We start from the raw sequence: 27,817 nt of genomic DNA, 5'->3' as shown, positions 1-27,817 counted from the left end.
TTCCTTCGCAAAATGTTGGAAGCTCTTGAAAGTTCTCAGACTAATCTTTCCTGTTCTTTCTCTGCCACATGGTAAAACAAATACAAAACAAATTGGTAGTATGGATTTTCTGTCTTTCACATACAAATACATATCCCTGAGCAATTGCATGAATTACTAATTCATGTTCCCCAAATTGGTATTTGGTTTTAATGATTTTGTTAGGTCGTCGGTTTCCCTTAAGTCTACTAGTTCTCCACCCCCGAGAGCTCTCTTTTCTTTTTATAGTCCCAGTAATTCAGAATAAGTATTGGTCATCTGAATGATTTTTCCCCCCTTCATTTCAACTTCTGATCTTACTGAGCAGCAGGATGTTGGTAAGCCAAGGGAAATGATGTTATTAATAAGTAAGAAGTGTATCTAGGTCTTGAAGAGTAGTCTTGGATATTTAGAAGAGGCATATATATAAACAACGGTTCTCCTATGGGTAGAAAGCTGCAAGAATTTCAGTGCTTGTGATGCTACTTTTTAGTGCAGGTAGAAACAACACAATAAACCTCACTAATTCAGAACCATCCACCTTGGCGACAAAAAGCTGAATTTAACTTGTACTTAAAGAAAGGCAATTTTAATGACTAGTGGTTTCTGTAAAATAATGCGGTTGATACAGTGTGGTGCAACTAAAAGGAGGTTGGGAACGTCAGATGGAACATTAAAATACCTAATCTTGCTCCGAATTTTATCGCTAGTTGAGTGTGTGTCTCTCACAGGAAGGCTAATGCCAGACCTGCCAGAGTGTTGGGAGAAGTTACATAAAATAGATGACAGGGTTTTGAGAAAAGTTGAAGGAACCAAGCAAATAGTTTATTCTCAGAAATTGTAATATACAAGAAGCCTCCATTTATATAGACCTTACAAAAGGTCTTGAAGCATTTAAAACTTGGATTTTAAAATAAATGACACTTCAATAATATGCTCGATTTCCTGAATTTCTGCTTCTGCTGCTGGTTTTAGACAGACCTTCTTCATGAGTTGGATACTCAGAGTAGGAAGCAGAAAGACATCTGTAAACTTCCTGTCAAAACGCAGCACCTAAATACAGTGTCTGAATTTGCACCAGAGTTTGAGTTGCTGAGTCTGAATTAGTGAACCCACAATAAACCCCACAGAACGGTGTGGTCGTGTTTTCCAGATTCTGTATTTCTTGTGCGTGGGAGGCAGAGCTTCATACCCTGTCTATATCCTTGTATTGACTGGACTATACTGTGTTTCATTCTTTTAAAATAATCAATACTTACTCTTTATTTTTTTTAAAGATTTTATTTATTTATTTGACAGACATAGATCACAAGTAGGCAGAGAGGCAGGCAGAGAGAGAGAGGGAAGCAGGCTCCCCACCGAGCAGAGAGCCGGATGTGGGGCTCCATCCCAGGACCCCGGGATCATGATCTGAACCGAAGGCAGAGGCTTTAACCCACTGAGCCACCCAGGCGCCCCCAATACTTACTCTTTAAAATGACAAGTATATTCGTTCTATTCTGTTATATTCACATAATATATATCTATTCTGTTCACATCTTGTTTTCAAAGTTCTGTTGAAATGAGTGGGATTAGACCCAGGGAGGCAGTGGTTCTCTGGACATTTGACTTAGTTCATGTCTAATCATGCCTGGTGCAGGTCCATAGGAGGCATTGCAGGCAGCTCATTGCAAAGATGCACCTCCCCACCCCCTTACCCCCCACCCTCACCACCCCCACCTCCGCAGAAGGCCACATTACCCAGGGGATTTGGGATAAGGAGCACAGCAGGACAGTGATGACCACATCTGTGTCATTCTGGCACTAGAGAGACCTACCATGTCCCAGCCTTGGAGCCAGAAAGACTAAGTTCACCAAAAGATAGTATGACGTTCCCTGCCCAGTCCACAATAGGCATTAAGGTAAGAGTAATATGAGTTAATTAAAACAAACTGATGCTAATTTGCCTTTCTGTATTTTCATTGTTAGTGTATAAGAAAGCCACTGATTTCTGGACATTGACTTTGTATCCTGCTACATTACTGAATTGCTGTATGAGTTCTAGTAGTTTGGAGGTGGAGTCTTTCGGGTTTTCCATATAAAGAATCATGTCATCTGCGAAGAGAGAGAGTTTGACTTCTTCCTTGCCAATTTGGATACCTTTTATTTCTCTTTGTTGTCTGATTGCTGTTGCTAGGACTTCTAATACTATGTTGAACAAGAGTGGTGAGAGTGGGCATCCTTGTCGTGTTCCTGATCTCAATGGGAAGGCTGCAAGCTTTTTCCCATTGAGGATGATATTTGCTGTGGGTTTTTCATAGATAGATTTGATGAAGTTCAGGAATGTTCCCTCTATCCCTATACTTTGAAGCGTTTTAATCAGGAACGGATGCTGGATTTTGTCAAAAGCTTTTTCTGCATCAATGGAGAGGATCATGTGGTTCTTCTCTCTTCTCTTATTGATTTGTTCTATCACATTGATTGATTTGCGAATGTTGAACCATCCTTGTAACCCAGGGATGAATCCTACCTGGTCATGGTGGATAATCTTTTTAATGTGCTGTTGGATCCTGTTTGCTAGGATCTTGTTGAGAATCTTAGCATCCATATTCATCAGTGATATCGGTCTGAAATTCTCCTTTTTGGTAGGGTCTTTGCCTGGTTTGGGGATCAGGGTGATGCTGGCTTCATAAAAAGAGTCTGGAAGTTTTCCTATACACTAACAATGAAAATACAGAAAGGCAAATTAGAGAATCGATTCCATTTACTATAGCACCAAAAACCATAAGATACCTCGGAATAAACCTAACCAAAGAGGTTAAAGATCTGTACTCGAGGAACTACAGAACACTCCTAAAAGAAATTGAAGAAGACACAAAAAGATGGAAGACCATTCCATGCTCTTGGATGGGAAGAATAAACATCGTTAAAATGTCTATACTGCCCAGAGCAATCTATACTTTTAATGCCATTCCAATCAAAATTCCACCAGTATTTTTCAAAGAGCTGGAGCAAATAATACTAAAATTTGTATGGAATCAGAAGAGACCCCGAATTGCTAAGGAAATGTTGAAAAACAAAAATAAAACTGGTGGCATCACGTTACCTGATTTCAAGCTTTACTACAAAGCTGTGATCACCAAGACAGCATGGTACTGGCATAAAAACAGACACATGGACCAGTGGAACAGAGTAGAGAGCCCAGATATGGACCCTCAACTCTATGGTCAAATAATCTTTGACAAAACAGGAAAAAATATCCAGTGGAAAAAAGACAGTCTCTTCAATAAATGGTGCTGGGAAAACTGGACAGCTATATGTAGAAGAATGAAACTTGACCATTCTCTTACACCGTACACAAAGATAAACTCGAAATGGATAAAAGACCTCAACGTGAGACAGGAATCCATCAGAATCCTCGAGGAGAACATAGGGAGTAACCTCTTTGATATCAGCCACAGCAACTTCTTTCAAGATATGTCTCCAAAGGCGAAGGAAACAAAGGCAAAGATGAACTTCTGGGACTTCATCAAGATAAAAAGCTTCTGCACAGCAAAAGAAACAGTCATCAAAACAAAGAGGCAACCCACGGAATGGGAGAAGATATTTGCAAATGACAGTACAGATAAAAGGTTGATATCCAGGATCTATAAAGAACTCCTCAAACTCAACACACACAAAACAGATAATCATATTAAAAAATGGGCAGAAGATATGAACAGACACTTCTCCAATGAAGACATACAAATGGCTACCAGACACATGAAAAAATGTTCATCATCACTAGCCATCAGGGAGATTCAAATCAAAACCACATTGAGATACCACCTTACACCAGTTAGAATGGCCAAAATTAGCAAGACAGGAAACAACGTGTGTTGGAGAGGATGTGGAGAAAGGGGAACCCTCTTACACTGTTGGTGGGAATGCAAACTGGTGCAGCCACTTTGGAGAACAGTGTGGAGATTCCTCAGGAAATTAAAAATAGATCTTCCCTATGACCCTGCAATTGCACTGCTGGGTATTTACCCCAAAGATACAGATGTAGTGAAAAGAAGGGCCATCTGTACCCCAATGTTTATAGCAGCAATGGCCACGGTCGCCAAACTGTGGAAAGAACCAAGATGCCCTTCAACGGATGAATGGATAAGGAAGATGTGGTCCATATACACTATGGAGTATTATGCCTCCATCAGAAAGGACGAATACCCAACTTTTGTAGCAACATGGACAGGACTGGAAGAGATTATGCTGAGTGAAATAAGTCAAACAGAGAAAGTCAAGTATCATATGGTTTCACTTATTGGTGGAGCATAACAAATAATATAGAGGACAAGGGTAGATGGAGAGGAGAAGGGAGTTGAGGGAAATTGGAAGGGGAGGTGAACCATGAGAGACTATGGACTCTGAAAAACAACCTGAGGGTTTTGAAGGGGCGGGGTGGGAGGGTGGGGGAACCAGGTGGTGGGTATTAGGGAGGGCACAGATTGCATGGAGCACTGGGTGTGGTGAAAAAACAATGAATACTGTTACGCTGAAAATAAATAAAAAATTTAAAAAAAAAAAACAACTGATGCTTGGTATACAGACTGTGGAATGCCTTTTCTCAACAATTGCATTTTGTTAAAGAGTGTTCTTCCGTTGCACATAAACCTTTTCCCCATGGCGCTCTCTTTCCCTTCTCATTCGTGCTCCCTTTCTGCGTGAGCAGTATCCCTTGCTAACCCTCGGAGACCTGGAGGATAGGAACAACAGGTTCTGCCCAGCCTTCTGTGGGGACCAAAGCCCAGCAGAAAGCTGCTCTTGGCAATGCAGCCGCACTGTGGGCTGCGGACTAACAGAAGTAGTTTTAAAGAAAAGGATTTATTTCAGATGCTGAATTATGAAGGAGTATTGATTGTATGAGTGGAAATATCTGGACGATTATATCTTTTTTCTTCGGGACTAATGCTGTAATGCGGAGAAAGGCTTCAACTACTTATTTTGAATACAGTACCTTGTTTACTAAATGTGCATGTAAATTCTTAAATGGTATCTTTTACCTCTTAGAAATCATCTCTCCAAAAGTCAATAAGAAAGTTGTAGATCACCACCCAAGCTAAGTAAGTCGAACTGAACTGGGCTCTTGGCCACACTCACACAAAATAATATTTTAATTGGCTAAGCTAATATTTGATCCAAGTTCATGAAAGTTTGAAATCAGATAATTAAATGCAAATACAGCCTTCATCCCAAAGACGATAAGAATGCCTTTAAGCTAATATTTTTTAACAAGAAGTGTTCGACAGCGTTCTCTTGTAAATTTTATCATACCTGAGGCAGTTTTCCTCATTCGATTAGCTGGAAAGCTGAATTTATCCCGAGGCAAACCAGACATCTAGTACAGGCTAAATTCAACAACTCGAGCTTAAATTTGGCTTAATATATCCCCACTTGGATCTGCCTGTTTAATTCTCTTTCATATGATAACGTTGGTTTATTCATAGTCTTGACTCACCACCTGAACAAACCAAACCTCATCTCTTATTCTAAGAGAAGAAGAAAACTTTGCAAAACCCACAAAAGTTCCTGAATGGAAATCAAATGCAAAGTTATGAATCAAAAACTGTTTTGGGACGTGACTACAAGAATGGAGTGAAGAGCTTTTCTCTGAGGAACGGCTGCTTTTTCTGAATGTGGACATTTCGTATTCTGAGGGGGACAGATGGTCTTAAAACAAGACAAGGACTCTGACTTCCAAGGCTGGCCGGCTGGGGCAGCCGCAGTTTTGAGTGTCATGTGCACGTGAAAAGTTACCTATCATCAGGCATCGTATGTATTTGCCCTTAGTTATTAGGTCTGTTCTGATGCACAGCTTTATTTGAAATTGAGGGGGAAACCAGAAAATGGCCTCATCCCAGGCCCCTTTAAATTTTCTTTCCCTGCCTCAGAATAGTCCGTCAGTTCCCAGCCAGAGACCTTCTTTTTGCGTTTCATTCTCCAAGCATTTTAATGTGGTTTTTTGCTATCATCTGGTATGGGAGAGGTTGATGAAACATAGGATCTATTTTAATTCCTGTTTTTAAAATAATTCTTTAGGAGAGCCTTCCTTCCTCATTTTTACCCCCAACGCTTTGGGAAAACAAACTGCAAATTTACACGTAGAAGGAAAATGTGAGTGTTCTGTGTCAGTTGACGTGGCCCCTTAGCACAGTACAGCTTCAAAATAGATTTTTCCTCATCGTACCCAGATTACCAGTTCATAACATCAGACAAACCCAATGTTTTCCCTTCTCCTAATTCACTGAACTCAATTTCTTCCATTTTAAATCTGATTTGAATCCAATTATACTTTTTTTAGAGATAAATTATGGGAAATGTGTTCTGCTGTGATGTTTGAAATTGGTTATGAATTGAACAAGGTGAACTTTAAAACTACTTAAGAGTTTAACAGCTGGGACTATCGGCATATAAAAGGTGCTCAGTATATTCTTAGGTAGTTGATTTGCATATGCTTTATAGGAATTTAATTCAAATTAGCAAGTTTAATAGTATATGTATTGGGTGTCTTTTGTGTGTGTGGTGCTGTGTTTGGGCTGTGTGGAAGATAAACGTAAGACAGGATCACTGCCTTTTGAGAGAACACAATCTAGTAGGGGAGGCAGGATACAGACCAGTGACTGGAAGACCAAGAAAAGTTTGATTGGGGTGGGCGGGGAGGGGTGTGGCATGGCTGCACCTGGGTGGCTCAGTGGGTTAAGTCACTGCTTTCAGCTGGGGTCATGATCTCGGGGTCCTGGGATCGAGCCCCGCATCGGGCTCTGCTCAACAGGGAGCCTGCTTCCCCCTCTCTCTCTGCCTGCCTCTCTGCCTACTTATGATCTCTTTCTCTGTCAGATAAATAAATAAAATCTTTTAAAAAAGAAAGAAAGAAAAGCTTGACAGGGAAGATAGAACTGGAAATAATTCGGAAGATCTTTCAGGCACAAGCAAGGGGTAGATTGATGTATGAATTAGTGTGAAAGTATATTCTTTCACTCGACTAGTGTGACATAGTCTCCTGCTTTGTCCAGGCACTGTGCTAGGCCTGGCGAGGGAAGAGTAACCATTAACAAGGTAGGTCTATCCCTGTTCTCAGTTGACAGTCAAATAACCACGCAGTACCCAGTCATCTATGTGATGGGCAAATGGAACATGCTGGAGGATCTGTAGAGGTGGCTCGGGGGAGGCTTCCTGGTGGCAATGACATCTATACAGAGTCCTAAGAGATATCAATCCAATAACTGGTCTAGGGAAAACAAGAGAAGGAATAGACTCAGGAAACAAAACAAAACAAAACAAAACAAAACAGAGTGAGCTCAGTTTTAGACGGTGTGAGTTTGAGATACCCACAGGCCATTGGGGAAGAGCTGTCCATTAAGCAGTCGTAGCTACAGAACCTCAAGCCTTCAATATGGGTCATTGAGTGAGCTGGTAAATGTGTAAAACATGGCCAAGTAAAATGTTCTACACATAGAAAAGTCCACATGATTCAAGAAAAACAGGCAGGCTTGGCACTACATTCAGAGCACCCAGCCAAAATTCCCTTTTGAATCTTTCCCAAGCAAACGCAATACATAATGGACTTCGTGCTTCTTGCTTACTGTTATGAAATAATTCTGCGTGAAACAAAAATAAAGTCTGCCGTGAATTTGATACGGAAGAATAGTAGTATGTCAGAGGCAAAAAAAAAAAAAAAAGAAAAGGTTTTTGGTTTGGGGCAAAGCAGTGTTTAATCAAGAAATTTATTTGTTCATTCTTCACATATTTATAGTGGTCCCCACACCCCCTGATCTGGGGGGGAAATGTTCCAAGACTCCTAGTCATGGATGCTTAAAACTGTGGATCATACTGAACCCATATACATATATTTATATATATACTATAATTTGTCTATCATATTATATATATTACATATTTTCTATAAATGCATACCTGTGATAATGTTTCATTTCTAAATTAGGCACAGTAAGAGATAATCAACAATAACTAATAGTAAAATGGAACAATTCTAGCAATGTACTTTAATAATAAAGTTACGTGAACGTGGTTTTCCTCTCTCTCAAAACACCTTACCCTTCTTCTTGTGATGACGTGAGGAGATAAAATGCCTGCGTGATGAGGTGAAGTGAGGGGAATGGTGTGGACGCTGTGGTGTAGCATTAGGCTCTACTGACGTTCTGATGACACATCAGGGGGAAGGTCATCTGCTTCCAGACCACAGTTGACTGCCCATGGCTGAAACCACGGAAGGCCAAGCCGTGGATTATAAGGGGGTCCCTGTAGTGAGGATCTTCTCTAAGCCGAGCATTGCCCTCTTAGATGCTAAGATACAGCTGCAGATTAGACCAAGTCTTCCTTCACAGCTGTCATTCTGATGAGGGCAGCAGGCAGTTTCAAAAATTAGACAAATACACATATAATGTACAGTCAGTCCAACAAGCAACAGTAAGAATGTGTAGTTGAGGGATGTAGGGAAGGGTAACCAGAAAATAGGGCAGTGGTCACTCTGAGGCGTCAGGCGTTTGTTCACGGAAGGACCACGGAAGGAGCCTGAGGGATGTTGTTCTGTTTGATGTTCCTTGTGAGTGTACAGTTCAGGAACGTGGAATGCACTTACCTTCTTGTCCAGCCAGTCTCCAGAGAACTCTTTTCATCTTGCAAAACTCGAACTCTATACTTACTCAACAAAAGCCCCCACTTCTTTCAGGCCCTGGTAATCACCATCCTACTTTCTGTCTATGAACATCCTACTCTGGGTGTCTCATACAGTGTTTTTCTTTCGATGAGTGGCTTATTGCATTTAGCACAGTGTCCTTGTAGCATATGTCAGAATTTCCCTCCTTTTTAAGGCTGTTTAATATCCCAGTGGATGGGGGCGCCTGGGTGGCTCAGCGGGTTAAGCCTCTGCCTTCTGCTGAGGTCATGATCTCAGGGTCCTGGGATCAAGCCCCGCGTCGGGCTCTGCTCAGCGGGGAGCCTGCTTCCCCACTCTCTCTCTGCCTGCCTCTCTGCCTACTTGTGATCTCTTTATCTCTCTGTCAAATAAATAAATAAAATTTTACAAAAAAAATATTCCATTGGATGTATAGACCACATTTCGTTTTATCTGTTCAGTGGTCAGAGGCCCCTTAGGTTGCTTCTACCTTTTGGCTTATTGTGAACAGTGCTGCTAGGAACAGATATGGGTATACAAATACCTCTTTGATACATGACATGTGTTTTAAAGAAAAATAAGGCAGAGTGAGGGCGCAGAGAGTGATTTGATAATGAGGCCGAGCCTGAAGAAAGGGTAGTCAGCAGATACTTTGAGTAGATGTTACTTAAGCTAAGGCTGAAGTGACGTGAGGGAGTGAATCTATACAACAGGGGAAGAACCATGCAGAATGGGGGCAGCAAGTGCAAAGGTCCGAAGGCAGAAGGAAGCTTGCATGTTGAAGAACAGCAGAAGTCCAGTGTGTCTGGAAAGGAGTGGGAAGTTAGACTATGATAAAGGATTTCCATTTTCTTCCGAGAAGACACTGTATGTGAACTGGAATACTGTTTCATTCGAGTTATTTAAGTGATGCCATTTGTATTCAGTTCTGTATTTTGTGTACTCAACAGAGAAGTTGCCCATCCTTGGCACACAGGAGCTATCTTTGAAACTTCTGCAAGCTGTGTGTGTGCATGCCAGGGCTCCATATTTCCTTGTCAAGGAGGGAGCTACTTCAACGTAAACGAATTCGGTGCCACTTTTCCTGGGGCACAGTGTGTCAGATCATAGCTGTGTACTAAACAAAGTTTGAAATGATTTGTAATTCAGGCCAAAAACCATCTTAGAGAATTGAAGTACTTTCCAGACAGTTGGGCAAAAAAAAAAAAAGCCAGTGATAGTCCAATGGAATGATTGCAGAATTCTGCTTGTACCTGTTTGTTGACCACCCAGTATCTTCCCCTTTTTTTTGTTTGTTTTTAAGATTTTGTTTATTTATTTGACAGCGAGAGAGGGGACACAAGCAGGGGGAGTGGGTGAGGGAGAAGCAGGCTTCCTGCCGAGCAGAGAGCCTGATGCGGGGCTCGATCCCAGGACCCTGGGATCATGACCCTAGTCAAAGGCAGAAGCTTAACAACTGACACCCCAGTATCTTCCTTTCCATACTTCAGTTCACAAGCATCCAGTCATGGACCATTAGGGCCGTGGGTGACGATAGGGACCAAGTCCAACCTTGAAGTTTCCAGGTGAGGAAAACTTGAGGCCCCAAATAGTGAGGTGCTCATGATCTCACAAATAAGGATATTTAATTAGTGAGGAATTAAATGTCCATTGCCTCTTGGGGATGAGATTATGAACAAGAAATTGACAAAAGGGCAGGCACTGCTCCAGGTGACGTTCTTCACGAGATGATATTTCTGAGCTGCGCGTCTCTGGCGACTGTGCTAGCCACTGGCTTCGAAGTAGCGTTTTTGCAGACTGCTCTGTATGGTCGGGGGGACCGGGCTTCAAAATTAACACAACAGCATGAAAAGTCTTCAACTGAAACTTCAGAATTGGTCCCGTGTTCTGGAATATTCTTTGTGATCATGGATGGGATAAACTTTCAAGTATTCACTGTGCTTCAATTTTGGAAAACTGCGACATCTGACACTGTTTTGTCCGTGAAACTTCATGGCAGGGACTGTGCTCAGACGGCTGTTAGGGATGTGTGTTGGAAGCAAACAAATTACTCAGCAAACTTTAATAGTTTATCGGTACCATCTTATTACTAAAATTTTAAGAAATAATTTCTAGTATGTAATACTTGTGCATTTTTAAAAGTTTATTCATATTTGATCCATATTTTACTTTTCCATGACCCTAAGAGACTAAGAGAGTTAGTTCCCATATTTTACAGATAGAACCACAGGCACAGAGGGAGGGAAAGATCTGCTTGACAGGACTGATCAATGAAATTAAATCAGACCAAATTCCCTTTGAATGATGTTACTAAAACCACAAAGTCAAGCACTTTTCAAACTTCTTAAGTCAGTGGAACCCTTTTTCTAAACTCCATATATGAAGCAGAGAGAAACTGCTTTTTCCTTAGTCCTGCCACCTTACAGTCCCAGTGGAAAGGGATGGTTGGGGATTGCTCAGAAAAGACCCTATGACACTAACGTGTACGCAGTCTCAATTGTGACTGCTATTTATAATAATGATCTGTGGCACTTAAAATGTTCAAGTTCTTCAGAATCATCAAGATGAATTAAAGTATGAGTCATATCAGTATAAATATCAGTAGTATACTATTTCATTCAAATGCTCTGAAAACTCATGTATTTTGAGACCCCTTAGAAAAGGAACTGTTTTAAGGAGGACACCCCATTCTCCAACCCCAGCAGGTGGCAGAAACTTGCAGGCTGTGGCACTAGGGGGAAAACAAGCTCCAGGACCTGAAAGTCAGGAGCCCTTCAAGGTCCAGTTCCCAGCTCTGCTCAGGGATGTCTTGGGGGCGTTATTCAAGAACTCCAGAGCCAGAGAGCCTGTTAAAATCTGGGGTCCATGTCTTAGTAGCTGAGAAGGTAGAGTTACATGACCCCTGGAAATCTGTTTCTTTATCTGGAGAATGAAGATAACAACATCTTCCCAATAAGACTCTGAACAGTATTAAATGAGAAAACGTGTAAAAAATCCTTTGCACATTGACTAGTGCTTGGAAATGTTAGCTTCTCCCTCCCTGGGTCTGGCTTACTTTGAGATCTTGGAAAAGCTATTTAATCTCTGAGTCTTAATTTCAAAATACCTATAATACCTTCTCAAGAAAGCATCCCTTAAAAGCTAGCCTTTTCCAGAATCCCACCACTAGGCCCCATTTCTGTCTAAACTCTCACTGAGCCTGGGGGTTTCATCCAACAACTGTCCATTGGTGAATCCCAGTTCTGACCACCATCCATGCCTCTCTGCTGAGGTCTGGGACTTCATTTCCTGCCATTTCCTCTAGATCTACTGAGTGTTCCACAAGCTCCTTAAATTCGACAGGGCTATACCTAGACTTACTAAATCCTCTCCTCTCAAATATCCTCTTCCGCCTCTTGCTGAAAGGATAGCCACCACCTTCCTCCCTTGACAGACACCCAGAAGTCAGCCAGGATCTTCACTCTCTCCTCCTCTCGATGAACACGGGGCCAAGAAGCCCTGTGGAGCCAACCATCTGGATGCCTTTCAAGTTCATCCCACCCCCGTGGTCCACGGTACTTCTCACCTCTGTTCCTGGGACAGCCTCCTGACTGTCCTCCCATGAGACTGCTCCCTTCTTCCCCTCCTTCATACCCCAGTCCCTTCTCCTCACTTCCCGTCCTGGTGCTCCACTTCCAGTGAGTGCTCTTTCTAACTCAGAGAGCTGACCATTTTTCCTTCTTAAAACCTTGCAGGGCACCTGTATTGCTTTCAGACTGAAATCCAGACTCTTTCTGACCTGTGATGTCCTTTACTCTTAAACTCGATGGCTCATCCTCCTCCTGCCCCTCTGCCCTCCGTCTGCATGAAAGTTAAGCTGCTGATCCTGCGTGTGCCCAAGACATCCCTGCTTACCTCTGTAACATTAAAGAAACTACTTCACACAGAGACTGTGTGTTTTATTCCTGTATCTTTAATACCTGGCACAGGGCTATCAGACTGAATGAATGAGTGGATGGATGGATGAACGCGTTCATATACACATATACATAAAGGTGTAAATAATAAATAATGCATGTCATAGTGCCTTGTAAGTTACAAAGCGTCAGTAGTTGTAAAGGCTTGTTATTTCTATGTACATAAATAATGCATACGCTGTTTGTCCACGTTTTTACATACAGCTCCTGCTAGAGAGTTTCATTTTCTTGTTAGTAATTTGCATATGAAGACACTGAATTGTGTATTCTAGTTGCTAAAAATAGCTCGTGGGTTCATAAGCCTATACACACAAACACATTTTTGTAGGGGACTTAACAGCGATGAATGTAAAATCTTGAGTTTGAAGTTTTGCTGAAAACAGGATAGAATTTAATCTTCAAGATCAGCACTAAAAATATCTTGTCCTCCCATTTCCAACCCCTAAACAGCCCTCACTTTTTATTAGGTGAACTTTGTTCATGTGAAAAGAAGTAGTAAGTTGCTCTCAAAGTTCTTACAAAATTATGTATATAAATTATTTAAATATAACCCTTTAAAAATAATTTAAAAAATTAATTCCTTACAGAAAATTCTTCCCTTTCTCCTTTTCTGTCATATTAAAGGAAAGGGTCTTCTGAGGACAGATTGTGTACCAATTTACAGATCGCCATCCTTCCAAAAGCCTCAAGGAAAAGAAAGTGTTCTCTAGGTGCGAAATAGTACCTCTTTTTCCCCACTTTCATCTCCTTTAAAGGGCAAGATGCAATTGTTTTCCCACATGCGGAAAATTAACAAAGGTAATTATCTTCTTGGCAAAAGATAGCACACTTCATTTGAGCCCCTAGCCCCCCAATGCCTAGCCCCCTCGCTCAGCCAAGGACCCATCACTGAAAAAAAGTGCTGAACGGGAAGATTTACAGACTGTGCCATGTGGCAGTTACCAGAGAGGCAGAAATCAGTATCTTCATCTTCAGAGAGAGTCTGAGCGTTGTGTACGACTGAGAAGCCAGTGCTGTAATATATTCAAGAAGACCTAAGGGTTTACTTTCCAATAAGGATGGAAAAAATCTGAGCATGCCACTGTGAGCTTATCGTAATGCTGCTTCATATAAAAAGTTGGTAATTAGTCCCTGAGTGAATAAAGTAGAATAGATGATAAGAGATTGATACTTAGAGGAGAAGCACAAAATGCTTTTGCCAGTCATCAAAATTTAAAGGCTATAGAGAAAGGGTTGAGGTGCCTCTGTCTGTTTACATGCAATTTCCAACTCTGAATTTGCAGTGGTAGAGTTCATTAATTTGTATTTTTAAAATTGTATTAAAATGAAGCTTATATAAATTTGAAAGGGGAACATGGAGGGCCAAATGCAGGAGACTTTGAGATCCAACATAAGACACCACAGAAGAACTGGTGGGAATTCTGGTCTCCTGTCAGTCTCTCCTCTTCCAGCTGCGTGTTTTTCTAGAATCTGAATATGGTACAGTGGTATTTAGATGGGAACTGAACACATCTCGAAAACATATTATTTCTGAGGACTCCAGAATAGGTAATAATTTGTCTAGGTTTTGTTTTCTCATGTAATTTAATATCAGTTCACTCAGAGGTTTTGGTGTTACAGGGCCCTGTTATTTAATTTAGACTACCATGTATGCGAGCTCCCATTCATGACTTAATATGGAATAGATTTCATATGTATTTCGTGTGTGAATTTTCACAAAAGGTCATGAATTCCGTGGGGCGCCTGGGTGACTCAGTCGGTTAAGAATCCAGCAGCTGATTTTCGTTCAGGTCGTGATGTTAGGGTTGTGAGATCACGCCCCGTGTTGGGATCCGTGCTCAGATCAGAATCTATATGGTATTCTCTCTCTCCCTCCCTCTTCTGCCTCTCCCCCAACTCTCTCTCTCAATAAGAAAATAATAAAATCTTAAAAAAAAATTCCATGAGTATTGTGGGAGCACACTTAAGTTTCTGGACTCTTCCTAAGAAGTAAGTACAAATGAACTACATAAAAGAGAAAAGTATGAGGGGCACCTGGGTGGCTCAGTGGGTTAAAGCCTCTGCCTTTGGCTCAGGTCATGATCCCAGGATCCTGGGAACGAGCCCCGCATTGGGCTCTCTGTTCAGCAGGGAGCCTGCTTCCTCCTCTCTCTCTGCCTGCCTCTTTGTCTAGTTGTGATCTTTCTCTGTCAAATAAATAAATAAAATCCTAAAAAAATTTTTTTAAAAAAGAAAGAAAAGTATGAGTCTTCCGAGAGGTGGTGTTACCAGTATTTTGGCACTTAATCTTCCCTGTTGCTTTTAGGTCTTCATGAACCATCTCGACCATAGCAGAGAAACTGTGGTCCGCCTCTCAGGCTAGAGATGCAAGAAATGTAGGAGCTCAGGGATCTTACTCCAAATCCAAATGAGGATGTGGGTGCATTTCCCTTAAAGTAAAACTGTCCAGTGGAAATCCTCATTGGCAAAACATGTAAATTAAGACTTCATTATTCAGACCACAGGATTCACACAGGATTCTTTAGCCAGAAAACATTGTCACATTTTAAATATTTAATTTCAGGAAGAAATCTGTTGTATTAATCAATTTTTGAAAGCCAGTTTCGAATTAGAAAAAGAAAAGAAATTGGCTTATAAGATAGTTAACAGTAGTATGTAGTAGGTAGAATGTAGTAGTAGAATGTAGTAGTAGAATGTAGTAGGTAATGTCACAGTGATATCAGTCTTGGACAAATACATCAATAATATAAAGCAAACATTAATTGGAGAATTCTCTGGGGATGCTTTGACTAATACAGAGTCTTCACATGAAGATGCTTATAGTCTGCTAGGAAAACAGACGGTTACTAAGGAAGTGCAAATGCCACTAGAGGAATTGATAGCCGAAAGTAGAGTCAACCGGCAGAGCAGTGATCCAGGAACTACGTGGTCAATAAATGAGAGTAATCCCATAAAAATCTTTTTTTTTTCTTTTTTCCACCTTATATTGCTTAAATGTCAGGATCATTGACATCAAATTACAGATTTTCTCTTTAGACACAAAACATACAATCAGTAAGTACTTTTGGGGTCATCAGCAGCATAAGTTTTGTTAGATTTTGTGAGAAATTCTTAGAATTGGCTTATGGGAAAATTCAGTCACGTGAATTCAACTCTGATGGACTTTATATATATATATATATTTATTTATTTTTAGGATTTTATTTATTTATTTAACAGAGAGAGAGATCACAAGTAGGCAGAGAGGCAGGCGGGGTGGGGGGTGGGGGGGGTGGGGGAAGCAGTCTCCCCGCTGAGCAGAGAGCTGGATGCGGGCTTGATCCCAGGATCCCGAGATCATGACCTGAGTTGAAGGCAGAGGCTTAACCCACTGAACCACCCAGGCGCCCCAACTCTGATGGACTTTAGAGAAAAATTAGAGATATGGTCAAAGTACGGGAAAGCTGTATTTTTTCCTTCAGAAGGAAAATGGCATATATTTTTAAACTTTTGGAAGAAAGGTACCAGTTTGGGTCAGTATTTGTAGAAATTATCCAGCACATGCTAATCTGGAGACTTTAAATGATAATTCTGTGATATTAGTAAACACATAAACCAGAACTAATGCTCTATCCTTCATTTTATGTTTTTTAAAAGATTTTTTTTTTTTTTACCGGAGCGGCATAATTTATCACAGAAGGTAGAACCTAGGTCTCAAAAAATACATTTATCAAAAAAAGAAGTTTCAACAACAACTTTCTAAAAAGACTATTATTCATTTATCTTACATTGTTAAACTGTGCAAATTCCTCCATCCTCCCTATTAATCTCTGTGACTCTTGTTAGCTTTCCCTGCTTGTGAGAATATCTTTCATTGTAGCATAAAAGAATGCTCCATTTCAGTTGTTTTGCTATAATTGTGTTTAGATCACTGTAACACCTAAAGTGGCTTGTTTTCTTTTTCAACTTCCTACTCGTATGTAAAAGAGAAAGGTGAATTCTGTTTCCGTTAGGTTGGATGAAGGGTAAAAAGAAAAAGCACCGAGAAATTTGCCAGTATTCAGAGGAACTATTTTTAAATGTCAGCTCTTTGCAGTGATCCTTTATGAAGGACCCATACACATCACCAGAGTGGGAGCCCTTGAAACGAGAATGTGCACCACAGGGTCAAGGCTGACACGAATGTAAATTCTTCTGTCCCATAACGGGCTAGAGCATATCAATGGCATTTCCATTTGTTGACATTTTGTAATTTTGAACCAAATGTAACTAAATGTATTGGTATTTTCAAATGATTTAAGATAGTTTTTTAAATAGAGCGCCTGGGTGGCTCAGTCGTTTAAGCATCTGCCTTTGGCTCAGGTCATCCCAGGGTGCTGGGTTTGCGCCCAGCATCTGGTTCCCTGCTCAGCAGGGAGTCTGCTTCTCCCTCCCCCCACTTTCCTCCCCCCATGCTTCTGTTCTCTCGCTCACTCTCTCTCTCAGATAAATAAATAATATTATTTAAAATAAAATATTTTAGATCAGATGGAAAATGCTTTATTAAGTGTGAAGTGGGACATACATAAAATGTCAAGTGAGCAGCAACTTGTCTGCCAGTTTCAATGTCACTAGAAGGCACGGATCCTAAGAGTGTAGCATTTGTCTGTTGGCACATCTCACTAATAAATAATCAGATTTTTTTATTCTCCCATTTCACTTTGAAATAGATGTGGTATCCAATGCTCGCCCTACGTACCTATTTCAGTACTAATTCCTCACTGTTTCTAATTTGGGGCAGAGACTTGGGGGATGAGGAGGGGGAAACATGTTGAATGCAAAGTTATGGCTCAAAATATAAACACGAAAATCATCCCAGATACATTTAAACAGCAGATGTAAGGTAACCTTTTTTTGTTTGTTTTGTTTTGTGTTGTTTTCGCTTGTTGTTACTTTCTTTATTTGAGTAGAATTGACACAGTGTTTCATTGGTCTCAGGGATACAATATTGTGATTCAGCTTCTCTGTACTGTGCTGTGCCCACCCCAAGTGCAGCTGTCATCTGTTCACCACGCAACGCTAGTACAGGGTCACTGACCACATTTCCTACGTTGTGCCCTTTATTTCCTTGACTCAGTCATGCCATAAGGGGCAGTCTGTATCTCCCACACCCTTTCCCCCATTCTGCCCATCTCCCACCCCCCCAAGGCAAGTGAGTAACTTTATTTTGAGATGATTTAGAGATACCAAAATGGACGTGCACATAAGTACAGGCTAAGTTTAACAGCCAAGTTCAGTGCCAGAAGTATTGGGTATGAGTTACTATGGTAACTAGTAACTGAGTTTAGTACATTTAACCTTTTAATCATAGTATTATGTGGTTTTCTTCAGAATCATTCTTATTTATTTTTGTCCAATTAGAAAATAAAACAGGGCTGGAGGGGTGCTGCATCTGTTTACTTTCTTAGCATGGATGTATGTAAACACACATATCTATATATTTTTTTCGAGAGACTTCCATATACACATTATATAAAAGTTGGAGTTAACGTAAATAAACTCCAGAAGAGGAATTCCAACAAAACCGTTTTCTCTTGTTCATTGTCTGTGTATGCATGCATTTGTATGTCATTCCTTTTTTGATTCTATGTTTCTCCCTTATTCAATATTTATAAAGTCCACTAGGGCAGATGCCTTAAAACAACTGGATGATCATCAGGAGTTAGGCTGCGTGAATTGCCTATGTCTGTCTTCTCTGTATGAGTGACCGAGGATCAGGGAGGGGAAAAAGGAAAGTAAAGTATCAGACTTTGAAACCACATTCAGGTTAAAGGGCACCGGCCATCCCGGTGCGTATTCTGCCTAAAGGACAGGGCTTTCATTTGATAAAGATCATTAGTCACTGGGATATATATTTTAGAGAGCTCCAAGTAGCGAATAGTCTGTTGGCAGTCACTGGAGTGTACCAGATGGTTCATTAGCATAGGCTAGACAAGTCAAAGGCTTTCAGAATCATTTAGAAAATGTCAAACAGAAACAAGAACCCTGTCACTTTTTATTAGAATTAACTACATCATACCCTGGACACAGATTTCACCTTGGGTCAGAAAAATTAATACAGAATTATATGAATTGTGTAATATACTGGGTTAAGATAGGTCTTTCTCTAGGGACTCATTTGCTGGCAATATATTATGATCCCTCTACTTTAGGAATCCTCAAACCTTTCCTTTTGTAAGATATGAAAAGAGTTGACCTTGATCAAAATCCATTGGTGTCTAATTGATTTGAGGTATATGCAGAATTTCAACAAGACATTCTTCTAAAGCTCTTTTGTGAGCCTTTTCCCGGGAAGCTTGGCGAGTGGGGCTTACTGAATATTCAGCAGCCTATAAAGTATGCTTTATGTCAGGAGGAAAATACATCCATTAATTGAACACACGGCTGTAGTAAACAGGAATTAAAATGCCATTAAAATAGCGTGCCTTTTTTTTTTTTTTTTTTTAAATCCAGATGTCAAAAACCTTGAGAACTTCCAGCTGGTAGAAGGTGTCCAGGAACAAGTCAATGCCGCCCTGCTGGACTATACGATGTGCAACTACCCACAGCAGACAGAGAAATTCGGGCAGCTACTTCTTCGACTACCCGAAATCCGGGCCATCAGCATGCAGGCTGAAGAATATCTCTACTACAAGCACCTGAACGGGGATGTGCCCTACAATAACCTCCTTATTGAAATGTTGCATGCGAAAAGAGCTTAGGTTCCAGCCCCTAGAAGCTCTGCTTTCAAAACAAAAAGAGATTGGTGTGGGGGAAAAGACAGGAAGAAAGAAAAAAAAATACTCTGAACTGCTCCAAGCAACACTAATTAAAAACTTGGTTTAAAGATATTGAGTTTAAAAAGGCATAATAATCAAATACTTACTAGCAAATAAATGATGTATCAGGGTATTTGTATTGCAAACTGTGAATCAAAGGCTTCACATCCCCAAAGGATTCCATATAAAAGACACGGTAACGGAGTGAATTGAACTCCTGGATGGATACCAACACCATATTGGAATAAAAATGGACGGAACAATTCTTGTATAGTTAAACTGATCTCCGCTGTGAAGAAATTTAGAAACTGATCTGTGTTATTAATTAGGCTTCTACAGCAGGGGATTTGAGCTTATGGAATGCCTCCACGGTAAAGCTGAACTAAAACGACTCAAAAAAAAAAAAAAAAAAAAATCCATCGGCTGCGCCTGTAATAGCCCTTCCCTCTTCCTTTCAAGGACCCAGCACCTTCTGTCCTGTGATCACGGAATCTGTCCTTACGGACTTGTGCTCAGCCACACCCACTAGTAGCTCCACCAAATCATGAAAAGCCTAATTTTGAATGTCTGTGTCTTAGACCTGCAAACAGTTGATAAGAACAGTCTATAATATGTTAGCTTGCCATTTTAAATATGTTCTGGGTTATTCTGTCATGTGTTCATGTTAAAAAAAAAAAGCAGGCAGTATCCCTCTTCTGACCTTATATAAGCATTAATTAATACTAAGGGAAAGGACTACAAACTTAAAGGCTCCATAGCTAAAGCAAGCTAGACCTTATTTCTGCTTGTTACTGAAATGTGGCTTTGGCATTGTCAGATTTCATGAAAATTTCTTGCCAAAAGGCTTTTTAGGGTACATCCATCTTTTGAACCATCAAAGTTTGTAGTTCATTTTAAAGTAAAACCTGAAACATATTTTAATCTGGGATGTCAAATAGTCACAGTGCTAAGTAGTTTAAAATAAAACCGAAGCATGTTAAGCTATGCAAAAAGAAAGAAAAAGGTGAGCTTATCAATTGTCTCGAGTCTCCTGCTTGTTGCAATGGAACACCCCCTTAACATAGAATGGCAACAGTGATGCCTACAGATGGACTGGAAAGATACTAAAGCAATCCCAATCTTCCCCAAAAGGTGAAGGAAGAGAGTGATACTGACCTTTCTGAGTCATAGACCAAAGTCTGCTCTAGAACAAATATTGAAGGACAAAGACTTGCAAAACAAACTCTCCCAACAACGATAGCAGTATTATTGACATGTAATGCCACAGGTATGGAAGTCTTGCCTTATTTCACAATTCTGAGAGGTAGCTGTGCAGATGTGGATCAACATTTGTTTAAAATAAAGTATTAATACTCTCAAGTCAAAAGATAGTGTTTACATTCTTTAGGTCCTGTGGGGGGAGGGAGGGAAAACCGATATTACAAAATAGCTAAAGCAGTAATTTCCTTAATGTTATTTTTCTGATTGGTAATTATTTTTAACAGTACTTAATTATTGTATGTCGTGAGACACTAAAATCAACAATGGGAATCTCATTTAGACTTTGATTTTTTTTTTTTTTGAGATTATCAGCGGCACAATCACTTGTAAAAACTGTAAAAACTGAAAAATATCTCCTAGTCCCTTAATTTTTTTCATAAATGTTTCAGGCTTTTGAATAGTTTATTTATATTGTATATCATAGTTTCAACTGTAGACAATGATGATGCTAATTTATTGTTCCTTGGTTTCACCTTTGTATAAGATATAGCCAAGACTGAAGAAACCAAATATATGTGTTTACTGTAGCATGTCTTCAAGTTAGCAGAACATAGTTCAGGGACAGAGAAGGGTCTTAATGAATTAAAATCATCCACTTGATTAAATGTCTGTAAATCTACATAATTACCACTGTAGTTTATTTAATATCTATTGTAAATTATGTGACTTGTAGTTTCCTCTGTTTTCAAGTAAATTTAACAAGGGTGGAGTCTTCCCTGGTTTCCTCTACAAGCATTGTAAGTTGTATACCAAAGATATGAGTTCCCACTTCTGTGTGTACAAAAGGATGATTTTATTGTTTTTTTAGTCGCCTCTAATATTCATCCACACGAAGGGTACACGTTCGCTAAGCGAGTGTTCACCGCTCCTCATGCAAAGTCTCAGTCACCTGTAATCGCAGCTCGAAGGACAAGGAAAAAGAGCTGATCAGAGCCCGTGTCCAAAGCTTTAAGTGGCCCGGCAGCTCCTTACTCTCCCCAGTTAAAAACCAACTTGGCTAGAAGACCTGTGGAGAGGAATGGGTGTTGTCAACACTGAAACGGTTGCGTCCTGTATGTGGAACATGGGTGGCGGCGATTCCGAGACTGGTGGGATAGTTATTTGGAGGGTCTTTAACATTGCAAAAAAAAAAACAAAAAAACAAAAAAACCCTAAGTACATTAATTCTGAAAGTCCATGTTCTCTTATTTTAAATAACATAGTAGTACTCTCCGCTGAAAATAAAACCTAGGAAATGTCAATTACTGGTCAGTTGTTAACCTAACAGATTCCATCCTAAGTGCAGTTAAAAAGAAAGACAGGCAACACGGAGAGTTAGGTCCGCACTCCTGCTGACATCAAGAACAGAAATTGAAAAAAAAAACCAAAAAACACCAGAAATTGATAGACAAGAATGTACCCCAGCGGACTGTGGCCCATCCACAGTTGGCCAGGGATATTTCTCTAGTGCTCATTGTTAACCCGTCTGCCACGAGACATTTCCTTAGCCAACTGCCTTACCAGTTACAGGATTTATTAGTAAAAGCAGACTCAGATATAAACGTTTTTTGGCTTAGCGTGGTTTATTAGAGTTGGTCTCTGTTTGTAAACAGACAATCTGTAATGTCTGAACATTTGTACTGCGGATCCGCAGCTACCTTGGACCTGAATCCATGCAATGTTTCGAGTGTGAAGTCGGTTACTTGTTGGCGTTTTCTTACTGTATCAGTGAAATACATATTGTCATGTCAGTTCTTGCCAGGAATTTCTCAACAAAATGGATTTTTTTTTCAGTATTTCAATAAATATTGATATGTCCAGCCTGATAATTTTTAAAAGTTTTTATGCTGTTCTCATTCTGTTAGATACTAAAGCTTGTGAGTAATTGAGGTACTTGACTGGGAGTGGAGTCCGAAGATTTCCACCCCGAGTAGATAACTTTCCCCTCTCTAGATGTTATCTAGAATAGTCTTGTCCAAGGTTGAGTAGCTGAAGCGTTAAAGGATCTGTGCATCCTCTCTCTCCATATGAAAAAAGCATTTTATATTATTGTTATAACAGATTAGCAGAAATATCTTAAAGTGTCTTAACTTTTTGTCTACCCTGTCCCCTAATAAGCTTACCAAGTACTTTGTGGATTCAAGTGATCTTCAGAACAGCTCCATTTGGTATTACTATGTTCCTCTTAAAGTTTCTTGCTCAGAGTGAGAAACTAGTGAGTGAAGGAGCAGGGATTTGAACCCAGGCAGTTTGGCTCTGCACTCTCTCTAAACCAGGGTGACACCAAGGATTTGCTTGAAAAGAAGATATTATGGAGCTCCTGGGTGACTCCGTTGGACAGGCGACTGCCTTCAGCTCAGGTCATCATCCTGGAGTCCTGCATCGGGCTCGCTGCTTGGTGGGGGGGGTCTACCGCTCCCTCTGCCTGCTGTTCCCCCTGCTTGTGCTCTCTCCCTCTCTGTTCTCTCTCTCAAATAAAAAACCTTCAAAAAAAAAAACAACAACAACAACCCTGTAGGTAAAATCAGGCATCAAATCACTACTATCTATACAAATGTCAATGATGTAAGACCCTAAAAGCCTTTTTATGTTTTCTGGAGTTTAACCCTAAACAGTAATGTGTATGTCCCAGAAATTAACCTTTTTCAGTACCACTGAGACTTTGGAGATGTTTAAAGCAAGGAAAATGTACAAAATCCGTTTTGGAAATTAATAATTACCTCTATTACGAAATAACGCAAGAACAACAAAACAAATGAAACATTGTGGTCTGGTGAAAGCTATCTCCTTTCGCCCTGCCTGTCTTCCCGGGATAAGCAGGAGTCATAATCTCTTTGCCAAGAAGGCACTGGTTTTTCTTTGGATCCTTCAAAAAGACTCCAAGGAATCAGATTCAAAATGCTGCACTTAGGTTCCAGTAGATTACGGAACTAAGATTTTTAAGCAACAGAAGAGTGGCCTACAAAAGACGTCTCCCTCGTCAACCTCGTACCAGGAAGAAATTTATTTAAAACAAAAAATTCTTTGACATTCCATGGAATATGGAAATATGTATTCATATTTGATTGAAGTGTAACTTACATACAGAAAAGTATGCAGCTGGATACATTCGTACGTAGGTATAACCCAGGTAATCATCACATAGGTCCAGCAGGGTACAGAACACCAATTTGTAAAATGTTTAGATAAATGGTTATACACACTTTTTAAAAATTTGGTGGAGAGGGAGTTTTCTCCAAAGCCCAAGCCAGCAGCCTGCAGAGGTCATTCTAATGAGACCAGAGGCTTCACTCCATCACCTAGAATGACACAATGTTGCTAAATGCGTCAGCATGATAGAGCCTCTAAGAAAAAAATGGCTCACGCTGATGTGTGTTTGATTCTTATATTTGATATTCACAATAACTTTGAAGAGGTTTGTACCTTTAACAAAGTTTGACATTCAGTTTGAAACCATCTCTGATGTACATTTTTATGAGAAACATGTGGAGAATTTGCTCAACATAACACAGGTCAAAATGCTGCGATACTTAGTGATCTTGACATTTCCCTGGAATAATAAAGACCAATTTTCCTTAACACTGAACAGGAAGTGTATAGTTTAGTCACTCAAAATAAATATTCTTGCAATACTTTAACTGCTTCACAGAGGTATTTGTTTCATGTTAGGGTAGGAATTAATAATTTGGTGACTGATATCAGGCAGTTATGGGCTGGTTTGCAGAAAAACTTTGAGAACCCATCTCTGAAACATTGCATGTGTAATTGTTGCTAGAAAAGAGAAAAAGAGGCAAAAAGAAGTGTAATTAGACTAATCACTGAGTGTCCCCAGTATGAGGGGTTTTTTTAAAAGTTTGTGTTTTTTTTGTTTTTTGGGGTTTTTTTAGTTTATTTATTTGTCAGAGAAAGAGCACAAGCAGGCAGAGTGGCAGGCAGAGGCAGAGGGAGAAGCAGGCTCCCTGCTGAGCAAGGAGCCCAATGCGGGACTCGATCCCAGGACCCTAAGATCATGACCCAAGCTGAAGGAAGCCACTAAACCGACTGAGCCATCCAGGCGTCCCCCCAGTATGAGTCTGACACTAAATAACCAAGAAACCCCTAGACTCGAGCATGCTGAACCCTCCACACTCCATTTGTGCACTGAGACCAGCATCCATTAGACCCCAGGCTGCCCAGGACGTATTACAGATGCCTGGCCAGATTCCCTGGGACACTGGATCTGAAACTGTGCTCAAGAACATGTCAGTCAGAACGGACCAAAAGGAGACAATGCATTGATAACTGATTTGCATCTAATTCTTGACCTTTATGGACCGCAGACCACAACGCTCCTGTCTCATCTGATCCACCGGCAACCCCCTGTCCTTGGCCAGCTCTGTCGGCCCCACCTCTCAGGAAAAAGCCCAGCCCAGTGAGCTCCGATTGTGCCAGAGCTTCCAGCAATTTCGCAACAAGAAGTAAAGCCCCTCCAGATTTCCCACAACCTTGGGCCACCCCTGCTTTTCTTCATGCACCCGCATCCCCCCACCCCCACATTACCTTGGTATCCAAGTCCTGCCCATTACTTTCCGTATCTCTCTCAAATCAGCCCTCTCCTCTGCAGCTTCAGATCAGGCCCTTAGCATTTCTCACCTAAAATTATTCAACACTCTCTGGGCTGATCTCCTGCCATCAGTCTCAGCCCACTCCAAGCCTCTCTCCCTGGAGTGGTCAGCGTGTCTTCCTACCCCAGAGCTGACCCTATCGCTCCTTCGATTCCTGTCCTGTGATGCTTAATAGCTTTAGGAAAAAGTTCCAACCTGCCCTCCTAGACCTCCCACCTCAGACCCTTTAGGACACAGCACCTGCCCGCCTCCCCAGACTCCACTCCTCAAAACATACCCACCACACTGAGCTACCTGCCACCCTGAACATAACCTGTTCTTTCCTGCCTCTGAGCTTCTAGGCGTGTCCCCCAGTGGCTCGGCAAACTGAGACTAGACTTGGAGAAATCTTCCTAGCTACCCCATCCCATACAAGCCCCCCCACCAAAGTCACCAGATCCCATTTCTAGCCCGTCGGCCTCTGATGTGAATGATACTCTGGTCTCATTGTGTTCCTCTCGGGGTTGCCCCTCTGAGCACAGGGCCAGGGCAGGGCCTGGAACAGCCACCGGCCCAGCGCCGGTGAACTGAACAGGCACAGCACGGAAGCATGAGGACAGCGCTCCCCAGTCTCCTTGACTTTGGATTTTTTTCGTGGCGCCAAAACTGAGATCATCTAGTGCTCACCCAGCATGCTCATCCACTCCAAACTCAGTATTCCAAATGGATTTCCTGTTTCCTTCAGGGACAACTCACATGTGTGATGGCATTCTGATGCCCATCCTGAGCATGGGATTAATCCAAAGAACGAGACAGTGACAATGGCGTTACTTTATTGGTACAAGGTGCTCAGCATCTCTGCACACCATCCGAAGAAAGAGCTGCAGAAGGGAGAGGAAAGGTGCTTTGCGGCACCAGGAACAGAAACTGGTGGTAGTAGAAGAGGTGGGTGTCACAGAGAGAAAGAGTTCGGCACAATGTGAAGGAAAGAAATGTCTATAATCAAAGCTTTCCAAAAATGAAACCAACTTCTCAGCGGCTAGTGATTTTGCAGAAATTGTTCCACCTGAAGCTGGGGTTGATCTCTGGGTTGGGGATCTGATTCCTTCAGCAGGTGGCCGTTAATGGCCCTCGAGAACGGGCAATCTAAGATTCCGGCGTGGCCATCCAAGCAGATGGGTCCAAACCTTCAGGAAGATCTTTTTCCTCACTTCTTGCCTCCCGGAAAAAAAAAAAATGTGCTGCGTCTTTGAAGTCTGCTAGCATGATGAGATACCGACAGCCAAGATTCAGCCAACTCGAGACCTCAGTGTCAAAGAGATGAATTTACAAAGCTCGTTTCGGTGTTTATGCATGAGACGAGAGAGAAGTCACAGCCTGCCAGACACGGTAGACCGGCTCATCTTTACATCAGGCAGTAGTTAATGCTCCAAAAAAGAAAGTGTCTACTTTTTGAAAAATTTTTGAAAAATTCTAACCATGCATCCAGAACTGCTCCTTCACCATCTGCTGTGTCGCGGGGGTGGGGGAGCTGGGTGGCGGACGTGCTGGGTGCCCCACGTACAGCCCTCCACTGTGTGGGGCAAGATGCCCCTTGGCTCAGTGAGGTAATCCTCACGCAGTTGCTGCTACTTGGCGTCCCCTCCCATCCCTACAGCTCTCCCTGCCACCCGACAAAAGAGAGCAAATTAAAGAGGTTACACCAGAAAAACCCAGGATGTCCATAAAAATATCTTAACTGAAGGAAAAAACAATTTGATTATTTTTTAATTTAAATTCAATTAATTGGGGCACCTGGGTGGCTCAGTGGGTTAAGGCCTCTGCCTTCAGCTCAGGTCATGATCCCAGGGTCCTGGGATCGAGTCCCACATTGGGCTCTCTGCTCAGCGGGGAGCCTGCTTCTCTTTCTCTCTCTCTGCCTGCCTCTCTGCCTACTTGTGATCTCTGTCTGTCAAATAAATAAATAAAATCTTTAAAAAAAGAATTCAATTAATTAACATAGAATGTTTTATTAGTTTCAGAGGTAGACGTTGGTCTTCTATAATACCCAGGGCTCATTACATCATGTGCCCTCCTTAATGTCCATCACCCGGTTACCCCATCTCCCCAGCCCCTCCCAACAATTTGTTTATTAATCCAGTATTTCTCACTTGAAAAATATTAGTTGAGCCTCTACTATGTGCCAGGCAATGATCTAGTTAAGGAAATGCATTTAAAGAACACAGACTAGGGGCGCTTAGGTGTCTCACTCAATTAAGTGTCCGAATCTTGATTTTGGCTTGGGTCATGATCTCAGGGAGATGAGACTGAGCGCCACGTGGGACTCCACACTCAGCAGGGAGTCCGCTTCTCTCCCTCTCTCTTCCTCCCCTCCACTCCTTCCCCTACTCACTTGCAGGTGCGTGCTCTCTCAGATAAATAAATCTTAAAATATATATATATATGTATATATATATATATATATATATATATACCAGAAATAATTCATGAAAACAGCAAGCTCTGTGTGCTACGTAGTGTGACAGACTAGATCGCTCTCCTGTCTCCCCAAAATCCATCCTCCCTTATTCCCTAGACATATGGTTACCAGCT

The 27,817-nt window shown here is 41.2% G+C and overlaps 1 protein-coding gene across 4 annotated transcripts in view; it reads left to right on the top strand.

Moving 5' to 3' along the window:
* NR5A2 (nuclear receptor subfamily 5 group A member 2) overlaps positions 1 to 20,384 on the top strand; it is a 138,497-nt gene extending 118,113 nt beyond the window's left edge. For all 4 annotated transcript variants that reach the window (XM_080823793.1, XM_080823795.1, XM_080823792.1 and 1 more), the window contains one exon: positions 19,099 to 20,384. In XM_080823793.1, the coding sequence (XP_080679919.1) occupies positions 19,099 to 19,346 (248 nt within the window). In that variant the 3' untranslated portion in view covers positions 19,347 to 20,384. The remainder of the gene's footprint in view (positions 1 to 19,098) is intronic.
* The last annotated feature ends 7,433 nt before the right edge of the window (positions 20,385 to 27,817 follow it).

Source organism: Martes martes (assembly GCF_963455335.1).
Source record: "Martes martes genome assembly, chromosome: 15".
NCBI lineage: Eukaryota > Metazoa > Chordata > Mammalia > Carnivora > Mustelidae > Martes > Martes martes.
This window is presented reverse-complemented; position numbering and strand designations above follow the sequence as displayed.